This window comes from Theropithecus gelada, chromosome 1, assembly GCF_003255815.1.
Source record: "Theropithecus gelada isolate Dixy chromosome 1, Tgel_1.0, whole genome shotgun sequence".
In the NCBI taxonomy this organism is placed as follows: Eukaryota; Metazoa; Chordata; class Mammalia; order Primates; family Cercopithecidae; genus Theropithecus; species Theropithecus gelada.
The window spans coordinates 215,553,140-215,566,144 of record NC_037668.1 but is presented as its reverse complement, the minus strand read 5'-3'; the positions used below and the strand labels follow the sequence as shown (position 1 = coordinate 215,566,144).

The 13,005-nt window shown below is 36.7% G+C and overlaps 1 protein-coding gene across 1 annotated transcript in view; it reads right to left on the bottom strand.

The window, feature by feature from the left end:
* The window catches only part of WDR64 (WD repeat domain 64), a 156,701-nt gene that overhangs the window by 42,477 nt on the left and 101,219 nt on the right, over positions 1–13,005 (bottom strand). Inside the window, exon 14 of the mRNA XM_025360038.1 lies at positions 7,336–7,512. Within this exon, the coding sequence (XP_025215823.1) occupies positions 7,336–7,512 (177 nt within the window). The remainder of the gene's footprint in view (positions 1–7,335; positions 7,513–13,005) is intronic.

The window sequence follows — 13,005 nt, the reverse complement described above, 5'->3', positions numbered from 1 at the left end:
AAAATAAGATGGATATAAGGGTGAGTAGAAGATGAACCGATGAATAAATATGTGATAAAGCAAAGACCGCAAAATGTTAATAGTAAAATTTAAGTGGACGAATATATGGATGTCCGCTCTAAATTTTTCAACTTTTCTAATGTCTACAAATTTTCATAATAAAATGTTGAGAAAGAAAAAGCTGTGAACCTTGCACTCTTCAGAAAAAAAAGTTTTGCATACAATTTCAGAGGCTTTTTAGACCCCCAAAGTCTACCCATGGACAGACAGCCAGTAGATTGCAGGTTAAAAACTCTGGGTGTATAACTTTTGAAGCTCTATCACTAAGAACTTATCAGGGGCAAGTACTTTAATATTCCTTTATTATGAGAAATTAAGGCTGGCTATTTTAAGACTAATTACAATTTTGGAATTCAGAGAATATCCTGAAAAAAATAATCTGATGATATACTTTCCTTATTTAGGTTTTAAAATAACCATTAAAAAAAGAAGATACAACAAAACAGGTGCCTTTACAGTTGACCAAGTGATGCTGCTAGAGCAAGAAGGGAAGCTTTAAAAAAAAAAAAACAAAAACCTATAAAAAGAGAAAGCTGGAATTTTATTAACTGACCCTGAAAAATCTAGTTAAAATCTTATGATGTAAAAATGATCAAATTAGTAATTGGCTAGAAACAGTGACCGACCATTTTGTGATGTTTTTGGTATCACAAACTTGTCCTTCTTAAAATCTCAGAGAATTTAAAAGAGCTACCTATTTTTAGAGAGACAAGTTATTTTTAGATAGACAGATGTGATTTTTTTATTATTATTTTTATTATTTTAATTTTTTTGAGACAGAGTCTTACTCCACTAGAGTGCAGTGGTGTGATCTCAGCTCACTGCAACCTCCTCCTCCTGGGTTCAAGTGATTCTCCTGTCTCAGCCTCCCAAGTAGCTGGGACTATAGGCACACGCCACCATGCCCAGCTAATTTTTGTTTTTTTGGTAGATACGGGGTTTCATCATATTGGCCAGGATGGTCTCAATCTCTTGACCTAATGATCCACCCACCTCAGCCTCCCAAGTGCTGTGATTACAGGCGTGAGCCACTGCACCAGCCTATTTTTAGATAGACGAATGGATTACCTGAACAAAGCCTGAAGAAGACTTATGATTATATCCAAGAAGTAGTTCCTGATAACCAGAAACCTCATCTACACCCAGCTTCCCAGAACTTAGCATTGCCATGGCAAACAAGGCCATACACAAAATGAAAACACTAATAAGAAACTGGAAAAAATATGTGGAACTTACATCACAAAGGACAAATATCCATAATATATCTTCTTAATTATTTATATATACATATATGTATATATTCCTAACGTATCTCATATACAAAAAGCTTTTAAAACATTAGAAGGAAAAGAACAACAACCTAGATAGAAAAATTAACAAAAGATACGAACAAATAGTCCATATGTGTATTAAAAAGATGCTCCCCTCACTCATGATAAGATAAATGCAAATTAAAGTATACCAAATTATATTTTAACAGGAAGGCTAAGTTTGGGACTGTATTAAAAGGTCACAGAATGGTTGTTCATTCTTTTCTGGCCAATTATTATTTCACTATTTTTACATCATGTAATTTTAACTAGATTTTTCAATGTCAGTTAATAAAATTCCAGCTTTCTCTTTTCATAGGTTTTTATCTTTTTAAAAACACTTCTCATTTTGCTCTCACTTGTTCAAGTATAAAGGCACTTGTTTTGATTTCTCATCTAGATTTGAAAAAGTTCCAAAGTTTGACTATAATATATACTGTTGGCAAGGCGGTGGGGAAATAGGCAGTCTCACATATTAGGGGCAATGCAGAGCTCTGTAACTTCTGTGGAGGGGAGTTTGGTAATGTCTAGGAAGATTATATTAGCATTTACTTTTTGATCCAGTAACCCAATCCCTCTTCTTGAATCTATCCCAAAGACACACTGTCAACAATGGAAACCAACTCTCTCTATATATATATTTCATAAAGTATATATGTATTTCATAAAGTATATATTTCATAAAGTATATATATATACTTTAATTTGCATTTATCTTATAATGAGTGGAGCATCTTGCTAGTACATGTATGGACTATTTCTTCATATCTTTCGTCAATTTTCTATCTAGGTTGTTCTTTTCCTTGTAATGTTTTAAAAGTTTGTTGTATATTAGATATATTAGAAATATATATCTATGTACACATAGATATGTATATATAGATATACATACATACAATATGTATATATAGATAATTAGGAAGATATATTATAGATATTAGTCCTTTGTGATATAAGTTCCACATATTTTATCCAGTTTCTTATTAGTGTTTTCATTTTGTGTGTGGCCTTTTTTGCCATGGCAATGCTAAGTTCTGGGAATCTGGGTGTAGATGAGGTTTCTGGTTATCAGGAACTACTTCTTGGAAATAATCATAAGTCTTTTTCATATATATATATGTTGCAGCACTACTTTTAATTGGAAAAGATTAAAAACAACCCAAATGCTTACCTACAGGGGATTAGTTGAATAAACAATGGTACATCCATTCACATGAAATACTTAACCCCATTGTCTCAGCCCAAAATCTCCTTAAGCTGATAAGCAACTTCAGCAAAGTCTCAGGATACAAAATCAATGTGCAAAAATCACAAGCATTCTTATACACCAATAACAGACAAACAGAGAGCCAAATCATGAATGAACTCTCATTCACAATTGCTTCAAAGAGAATAAAATACCTAGGAATACAACTTACAAGGGATGTGAAGGACCTCTTCAAGGAGAACTACAAACCACTGCTCAATGCAATAAAAGGGGACACAAACAAATGGAAGAACATTCCATGCTCATGGATAGGAAGAATCAATATCGTGAAAATGGCCATACTGCCCAAGGTAAATTATAGATTCAATACCATTCCCATTAAGCTACCAATGACTTTCTTCACATAATTGGAAAAAACTACTTTAAAGTTCATATGGAACCAAAAAGAGCCCATATTGCCAAGACAATCCTAAGTCAAAAGAACAAAGCTGGAGGCATCACACTACCTGACTTCAAACTATACTAAAAGGCTACAGTAACCAAAACAGCATGGTACTAGTACCAAAATAGAGATATAGACCAGTGGAAAAGAACGGAGCCCTCAGAAATAATACCACACATCTACAACCATCTGATCTTTGACAAACCTGACAAAAATAAGAAATGGGTAAAGGATTCCCTATTTAATAAATGGTGCTGGGAAAACTGGCTAGCCATAAGTAGAAAGCTGAAACTGGATCCCTTCCTTACTCCTTATACAAAAATTAATTCAAGATGGATTAGAGACTTAAATGTTAGACCTAAAAACCATAAAAACCCTAGAAGAAAACCTAGGCAATACCATTCAGGATATAGGCATGGGCAAGGACTTCATATCTAAAGCACCAAAAGCAATGGCAACAGAAGCCAAAATTGACAAATGGGATCTAATTAAACTAAAGAGCTTCTGCACAGCAGAAGAAACTACCATCAGAGTGAACAGGCAACCTACAGAATGGGAGAAAATTTTTGCAATCTACTCATCTGACAAAGGGCTAATATCCAGAACCTACAAAGAACTCAAACAAATTTACAAGAAAAAAACAACCCCATCAAAAAGTGGGCAAAGGATATGAACAGACACTTCTCAAAAGATGACATTTATGCAGCCAACAGACATATGAAAAAATGCTCATCATCACTGGCCATCAGAGAAATGCAAATCAAAACCACAATGAGATACCAAGTCATACCAGTTAGAATGGTGACCATTAAAAAGTCAGGAAACAACAGGTGCTGGAGAGGATGTGGAGAAATAGAAACACTTTTACACTGTTGGTGGGACTGTAAACTAGTTCAACCGTTGTGGAAAACAGTGTGGCGATTCCTCAAGGATCTAGAACCAGAAATACCATTTGACCCAGCCATCCCATTACTGGGTATATACCCAAAGGATTATAAATCATGCTGCTATAAAGACACATGCACACGTATGTTTATTGAGGCACTATTCACAATAGCAAACACTTGGAATCAACCCAAATGTCCATCAATGGCAGACTGGATTAAGAAAATGTGGCACATATACACCACGGAATACTATGCAGCCACAAAAAAGGATGAGTTAGTGTCCTTTGTAGGGACATGGATGCAGCTGGAAACCATCATTCTCAGCAAACTATTGCAAGAACAGAAAACCAAACACCTTGTGTTCTCACTCACAGGTGGGAATTGAACAATGAGATCACCTGGACACAGGAAGGGGAACATCACACACCAGGGCCTATTGTGGGGTGGGGGAAGTGGGGAGGGATAGCATTAGGAGATATACCTAATGTAAATGATGAGTTAATGGGTGCAGCACACCAACATGACACAAGTATACATATGTAACAAACCTGCACGTTGTGCACAGGTACCCTAGAATATAAAGTATAATAAAAGAAAAGAAAAGAGAAATGAACATGTGTACACCCATGTTCATGGCAGCATTGCTATTAATAGCAAAAAAGTGAAAGCAACCCAGGTATCCATTTATGGATGAATGGGTAAACAACATGTGTTCTATACATACAATGGAATAATGTTCAGCCTTTAAAAGGAAGGATGCTGTGACATACGCTACACATAGACGAGCCTTGAGGACATCATGCTAAGTGAAACGAACCAATCACAAAGGACGAATACCATATGTTTCTGCTTATATGATATACCCAGTGTAAGTTAATTCATAGAGATGGAAATTAGAATGCTGGTTGTTAGGAGCTGGAGGGAAGGGGAAATAGGGGGTTATTGTTTAATAAACAGAGATTCAGTTTTGCGAGATGAAAGCGTCTGGAGATGGCTGGGTGATGAAGGTTGCACAACAATGTGAATGTATTTAATGTCGCTAACGGTACACCTAAAAATAGTCTAAGTGGTAAATATTACTTTACGTGTATTTTACCACAATTTAAAATAAAAGGAAGATGAAGATCTCTATGTACGGCTTATAATGGTCTCAAATAGATTATTAAATAAAGCAGGGAATACAGGGATGTAAATCGTATTCTATCATTTGCTTAAGAAGGTGGAGAGGGAACCAAGTATTTGGTTATATTTTTTAAAAACAGCACGGAAACATAAACCAAAAACTTAAAAACAAAAAGTTAACTATAGGTTAAGGAGAGAACAAGGTGGAAAAGACATGAATACAATAGACTTTGTTTTGTAGCTCAGAATAGAACTTGTTTTGTAATTTAATCTTAGAAGTATGGAAATGTTTTACATAACAATAAAACAAAACTGAATTTTAAAAATGCAATACATTTGAAAAATGAAGCAAATTAACCATATATAGAGTTGGTGGTACAAGGAATTATTTTAAGCAATTTTAAAGCACAGTAATTTGACAGTACATTCCACATGCTATACACCCTAAGGACAAAAAGAACTGCAAAAAAAGCAAGATTCTGAGCTGTGTCAGGTATCATGTTCCTAGAAATTTTATTGTTTTCTGAAACTAGAATACAATGTAATGTACAATGATAACATATAAAATGACATAAAGAACCTGTATATTATGTAGAAGAATACATTATATAAATAATAGCATAAAGCAAATAAGTAATGATGCTTGTATCATTAGAAATCAAAATTTTCTGAGAGAAAGGTATAAATTAAAATAAAATTAGTAAAAGCCATATAACCTTACATTTGAATTGGGAATATCAGTGCAAAATAGTAGTGCATTTTCTCTTAATGTGTTTTCTTAGCTGTCTATTGAAAAAGTCTAAAAATAAGAACCAACCTAGTGGCAGTGGGCAGCTCTAGAACCCAGGTTGTGGTTTTTTAAGATACTATTTCTCACTGAAATGAAGTAGAATATATTGGAGAAATAGTGGATTTTAGATCTGGAAAGAAATGTACAAGATGAGCCTGGATCATCTTGTCATACCTAGAAGCTATCCACAGCTTCTGAGGTCACATCAGAGGAACTCAGGAGCCTGAAGAGGCTCCAACCAGTTTCAGATGGGACAGTTTGGGCATCAATAATAATAACAAATTAAATGGACTGAAACACATCAAGAACATTTAAATTTGTGAGTCAATAATGATATTAAATAAACAAAATTCATGGACCACCTTTGGAAGATGCTAGGAAACCTATTCTCCACTTTAAAACTGATAAATATAAGGAGCAAATCGTGAATTAGTTTGCTTTTCTATATAAACTGTACCTCAGTGTAACCAAGTATTTGATAAAGGAGAGGTTTTCTTTAATGACACGTTCCAGTAGTAAATGAAGCAGAAAGGCAGCATGAAAACTTTGAATGAAAATAATAGACCTAGGTAATAATCATCAATGACTGCTGAGATAAAAAAAAAAAAAAAAGATAACTGGTCATTGTGAGAATCTTGATGGAATACAGGACAGCACCTATGAAGGAGTATTGCTAAAAAAAAAAAAAAAAAAAATTCCATGTTGTAGTCAATTAAGCCACCAGATTAACTACCAGATTGCAGGAAGTACAGTGGAACTTCTTAAATAACACCACGAGGGTGCAATCAGCAAAATCTAGAAAGTGGAAAACTATGGCGTCAACTGTCCAGCTTCTTCAGGACATAAATTGCAAGGAGAGAGAAAAAAAAGATATTTAACAGATTTTTCCAACCAAATTCAACAAATAGACCTTGTTTGGATCTTGGTTGTTGAAACCAATTATAAGAAAGAAATTATAAGGATATCTGGAAAATTTGAACACTGAATGAATATGTGATGAGATTAACAACTTCTTACAAATTATTTTTAATGTATTTTAGAAAATAATGGTATTATTTTTGAAATAGTCATTATTGTTTAGACATATATACTGAAATAGAAAGGGATGAAATGACATAATGTTTGAGATTTGCTTCAAAATCCATTTTTGGTGGGCCAGACACGGTGTCTTATGCCTATAATCGCAGCGTTTTGGGGGGCTGAGGCAGGAGAGTCATTTGAGCCCAGGTGTTGGGGTCTGCAGTGAACTATGATCACACCACTGCACTTTAGCACGGGCAACAGAGCAGGACCCGGTCTCAAAAAAAAAAATCCATTGGTGGTGGTCATGGTGAAGAGCTGGGAATAAAGAATAAGAGCTGGGAATAAAGAATAAGTTTGGCCATACACAGAAAATTTTTGAAGCTGAGCGATAACGCATAGAAGCTCTTTGTATTATTTTCTATACCTTTATATATGTTTGTAAATTTCCATAACAAAAAGCAAAAGTTAAAAAGAAACTAAGAGAGGAAACTTACATTAGAAGGTTGAGAAGCATTCCTCTCAACTATTAACTCGACATCTGGGAAAGGAATAGCCATGTTCCTATCTCTAGTAGACACTCTCAGATGCACAGCATGTTTCCCATCTTGTAGGAAAGGCACAACATCGGGCAGCTCCCAGATCACCATGAGGTAAATATCATCTTCCTTGCCCTTTAATAGAAATCCAGTGAGTACATGAAAAGTTCAATTAATTATTTTATTTTGAACTGTTTTAAAGAGATAGAGAAAATAGAACCTACACTGATGTATCCACCATCTAGCTTTACCAAATCTTCAACCCCATCTCTTCCTTGCTTATTAATATAATTCCTCTTTCTTCCCTCCCTAGAGTAACCAGTAATGTGAATATGATGTCAGTCATGAAAGTTTTAATATTTCTATGTATACATATATATACGTTCTACATATATATGATAGTGCTTTCAAACTTTAAGCCATTTTATGAATGCTGTCCAACTATATGGATTCTTCTTCAACTTTCTTATTTCACTCAATAGGATGCTTTTGAGATTTATACAAGTTATTTCATGGAACTCCAGTTTATTTATTTTAAACTGCTTTATCGTATTATATAAACATACTACAATATATTTATCCATTCCCCCATTGTCGGATGTTCAGAGTGCCAATTTGGTACTGCTTTCCTTTACAGACAGGCGGCACAGTTTCTACAGCATATATCTGGGGTAAAATTACCTAACTATAAGATATGCACATCTTCAACTTTACTAGCTATCACCTAACCACTTCTCTAGGTAGTGTTTAGCTATGTTCACTCTCACCAGGAGTAGATGAGAGTTCCCCTTTCTTCATATTCTTGCTAACACTTGGTATTATTTGATTTTCTTAATGTTTTGCCTGATGAGTATGAAATGGAACATTTCAAAACTAATTTTTAATACCCTTTCAAATAGGAAGACAGGAAGTCAAATTGTCTCTATTTGTAGATGACACGATTGTATATTTAGAAAACCCCATGGTCTCAGCCCAAAATCTCCTTAAGCACCTTCAGCAAAGTCTCAGGATACAAAATAAATGTTAAAAAATCACAAGCATTCCTATACACCAACAACAGACAAACAGAGAACCAAATCATGAGTGAAGTCCTATTCACAATTACTACAAAGAGAATAAAATACCTAGGAATATAACTTACAAGGGATATGAAAGACCTCTTCACGGAGAACCACAAACCACTGCTCAAGGAAATAAGAGAGGACACAAACAAATGGAAAAACATTACATGCTCATGGATAGGAAGATCAATATTGTGAAAATGGCCATACTACCCAAAGTAATTTATAGATTCAATGCTATCCCCATCAAGCTACCATTGACTTTCTTCACAGAATTAGAAACAACCACTTTAGATTTCATATGGAACCAAAAAGAATCCATACAGTCATGACAATCCTAAGCAAAAAGAACAAAGCTGGAGGCATCACACTCCCTGACTTTGAACTACACTACAAGGCTACAGTAACCAAAACAGCATGGTACTGGTACCAAAACAGACATGTAGACAAATCGATTAGAACAGAGGCCTCAGAAATAATGCCACACATTTACAACCATCTGAACTTTGACAAACCTGACAAAAACAAGCAATGGGGAAGTGATTCACTATTTAATAAATGGTGTTGGGAAAACTGGTTAGCCATATATGCAGAAAACTGAAACTGGACCCCTTCCTTACACCTTATACAAAATTAAGTCAAGATGGATTAAAGACTTAAATGTAAGACCTAAAACCATAAAAACCCTAGAAGAAAACCTAGGCAATACCATTCAGGATATAGGCATGGGCAAAGACTTCATGACTAAAATACCAAAAGCAATGGCAACAAAAGCCAAAATTGACAAATAAGAGCTAATTAAACTAAAGAGCTTCTGCACAGCAGAAGAAACTATCAACAGAGTGAACAGGCAACCCACAGAATGGGAGACAATTTTTGCAGTGTATCTATCTGTCAAAGGGGTAATATGCAGAATCTACAAGGAACTTAAATTTACAAGAAAAAAACAACCCCATTAAAAAGTGGGCAAAGGATATGAACAGACACTTCTCAAAAGAAGACATTTATGCGGCCAACAAACATATGAAAAAAAGCTCATCATCACTGGTCATTAGAGAAATTCAAATCAAAACCACAGTGAGATACCATCTCATGTCAGTTAGAGTGGCGATCATTAAAAAGTCAGGAAACAACAGATTCTGGAGAGGATTTGGAGAAATAGGAATGCTTTTACACTGTTGGTGGGAGTGTAAACTAGTTCAACCATTGTAGAAGACAGTGTGGCAATTCCTCAAGGATCTAGAACCAGAAATACCATTTGACCCAGCAATTCTATTATTGGGTATATACCTAAAGTATTATAAATCGTTCTACCATAAAGACACATGCACACGTATGTTTATTGCAGCACTATTCACAATAGCAAAGACTTGGAACCAACCCAAATGCCCATCAATGATAGACTGGATAAAGAAACTGTGGCACATACACACCATGGAATACTATGCAGCCATAAAAAAGGATGAGTTCATGTCCTTTGCAGGGAAATGGATGAAGCTGGAAACCATTATTCTCAGCAAACAACACAGGAACAGAAAACCAAATACCACATGTTCTCACTCATAAGTGGGAGCTGAAAAATGAGAACACATGGACACAGGGAGGGGAACATCACACACCAGGGTCTTTCAGAGGGTGAGGAATAGGGGAGGGATGGCATTAGGAGAAATACCTAATGTAGGTGACGGGTTGATGGGTGCAGCAAACCACCATGGCACATGTATACCTATGTAACAAACCTGCATGGGCCAGGTGTGGTGGCCCACACCTGTAATCCCAGCACTTTGGGAGGCTAAGACCGGTGGATCACAAGGTCAAGAGATCGAGACTGTCCTGGCCAACATGGTGAAACCCCGTCTCTACTAAAAATACAAAAATTAGCTGGGCTACCAAGCATGCACTTGTAGTCCCAGCTACTCGGGAGGCTGAGGTTGCAAGAGGAGAATCGCTTGAACCCGGGAGGCAGAGGTTGCAATGAGTCATGATCATGCCACTGCACTCCAGCCTGGTGACAGAGCGAGACTCCATCTCGAGGAAAAAAAAAAAGAAAAAAAAGAAAAAAACCTGCACGTTCTACACATATATCCCAGACCTTTTATAAAGTGTATAAAATGAGATACTAAAAATGAAAACTACTTACCACTATTAAAAAAATTTTTTTAACTATTTTTTAAACATATTAGTTATATTAACCATTAATAATATTTCCCTGACTGTTGTGAGTTGAACATTTTTTCATGTGTCTGCGAGCCATCTGGATTTCCTTACCTGTCCTTTGTTCAATTTTCTATTGGGCTATTTGTGGGTTTTTTTTTCCTGCAGTTTGTGGGGTTCTTTACATATCCTGGTTTCTAACTCTTCTTCAGTTAGCTGGGGTGCAATGGCCTTTTCACTGTCTGTGACTTGTCTTTTCACTTTGTTTTTTAAGACCAGCTTTTATTTTTAATTTGAACATAATCATGATACCTTTGCCGTATCCCATCTGTGGATGTGGTATATCTCTCCATTTATTCAGATTCTTTTCACACCCTTTAAGATGTATTTCCACAAAACTTTTGCATAGTTCTTGCTATGTTTATTTTAGGTACCTTATACTTTTGTTTGCTATTGTGATGTGATCATTTATTCCACCTGTACTATGTTTATGTTTTCTTTCGTGAGTGTGTGTGACAGTGTCTTGCTCTGTCGCCCAGTTTAGAGTGTAGTGGTGCTATTTTGGCTCACTGCAATCTCTGCCTCCCAGGCTCAGGTGATCCTCCCACCTCAGCCTCCCAAGTAGGTGGGACTACAGGCACGCACCACTACATCCAGCTCATTTTTGTATATAGAGATGGGGTTTTGCTATATTGGCCAGGATAGTCTTGAACTCCTGGCCTCAAGCAATCTGCCTGCCTTGGCCTTACAAACTGCTGAGATTACAGGCGTGAGCCACTGTGCTGGGCCATATTTGTATTTTATAACTGGTTATTATTGATGAGAGGCCATTAATTTTTAATGTTTGAATTGTTATATGGGAATAAAAGTCAAAATTTTAAGGTCAATTATTTTGCTTGCAGAACAGGACTCTATGTTGACGAGCAGTTATGGAAAAGTGGAGAGAATATTGGCCTAGGAGTGAAGACAGCCGGTTTCTAGTCTTAGTTTTTGTAGGACCTCGGGCAAGGTCCATACCTTCTTTGGCCCTAATTTTCTTTTTTTTTTTTTCTTTTTTTTTTTTTTGAGATGGAGTCTTGCTCTGTCGCCCAGGCTGGAGTGCAGTGGCGCGATCTTGGCTCACTGCAAGCTCCGCCTCCCGGGTTCACGCCATTCTCCTGCCTCAGCCTCCAGAGTAGCTGGGACTACAGGCGCCCGCCACCTCGCCCGGCTAGTTTTTTGTATTTTTTAGTAGAGACGGGGTTTCACCGGGTTAGCCAGGATGGTCTCGATCTCCTGACCTTGTGATCCGCCCGTCTCGGCCTCCCAAAGTGCTGGGATTACAGGCTTGAGCCACCGCGCCCGGCCTGGCCCTAATTTTCTTTGGCCCTAATTTTCTTATTTGCAAAATGAGGACTTTAGCTAGTTGATGGATAAAAGTCCTTCCATTTTTTAAACTTTGATTTTAGGTGTTGCCCTAAGGCCTCTGTTATTTCATATCCATGTTAATTTAAAAGTATGGGCCAATAGTACTCCTGCGTACTGGTGGGGTCTTTGTTTAGAGTTTGTGCCATTGTGGGACAGAAGGAATGAATCTCAGCAGTATCTCAAGAGTGACCAGGTATTTACACTGAGTAATCGCTTAGTTAGATTTATGTGCCTACCTGGTGGTATGAGTTAGTGACAGTGGTTTAGTTTTTTTTGTGTCTTTTTGAGGCAGAGTCTTGCTCTGTCGCCCAGACTGGAGTGCAGTGGTGCAATCATGGCTCACTGCAGCCTTGACTTCCCAGGATCGAGCAATCCTCCCACCTCAGCTCCCCAAGTAGCTGAGACTACAGGTGTGTGACACCATGCCTGGCTAATTTTTATATTTTTTTGGTAGAGATGGCGTCTCACTATGTTGCCCAGGCTGGTCTCAAACTCCTAGCCTCAAGCGATCCTCCTGCCTTGGCCTCCCAAAGTGCTGAGATGACAGGCATGAGCCACCACACCCGGCCCGACAGTGGTTTTTAAACAGGCTTAACCGGTTTCAATAGAATCTCCTATGACAGTGGCTCTCAGACTTTCTGAATTCACAGAGCAGTAGAATTTACAAAACACCTTTTGAAGATTGACCTAGAGTTACTCACATTCAATTTTACCAAGTGAGGACATGAGGGAGAAGGAGATGGGAAACTCTACTAACATTATTTTATGAAAAGAAAGGCTATAATAATACAAAACAGTAGGAAAGATACAATCTTAAAATTAAAAGAAGTAAAAGTAGCTTTGTGAAAAGTTACCCTTATTTTCTACATTTCATCTCTACTTGGTGAAATCTTTTATCTTATATTGGAATTGGCTGGTAGGTCTTTAGGAATCAGTTATCTAGCAAAACAGCAGTTCATATAATGCTAAGAGCACTATTATGTTAATTGCTTCATAAAGAAAATCA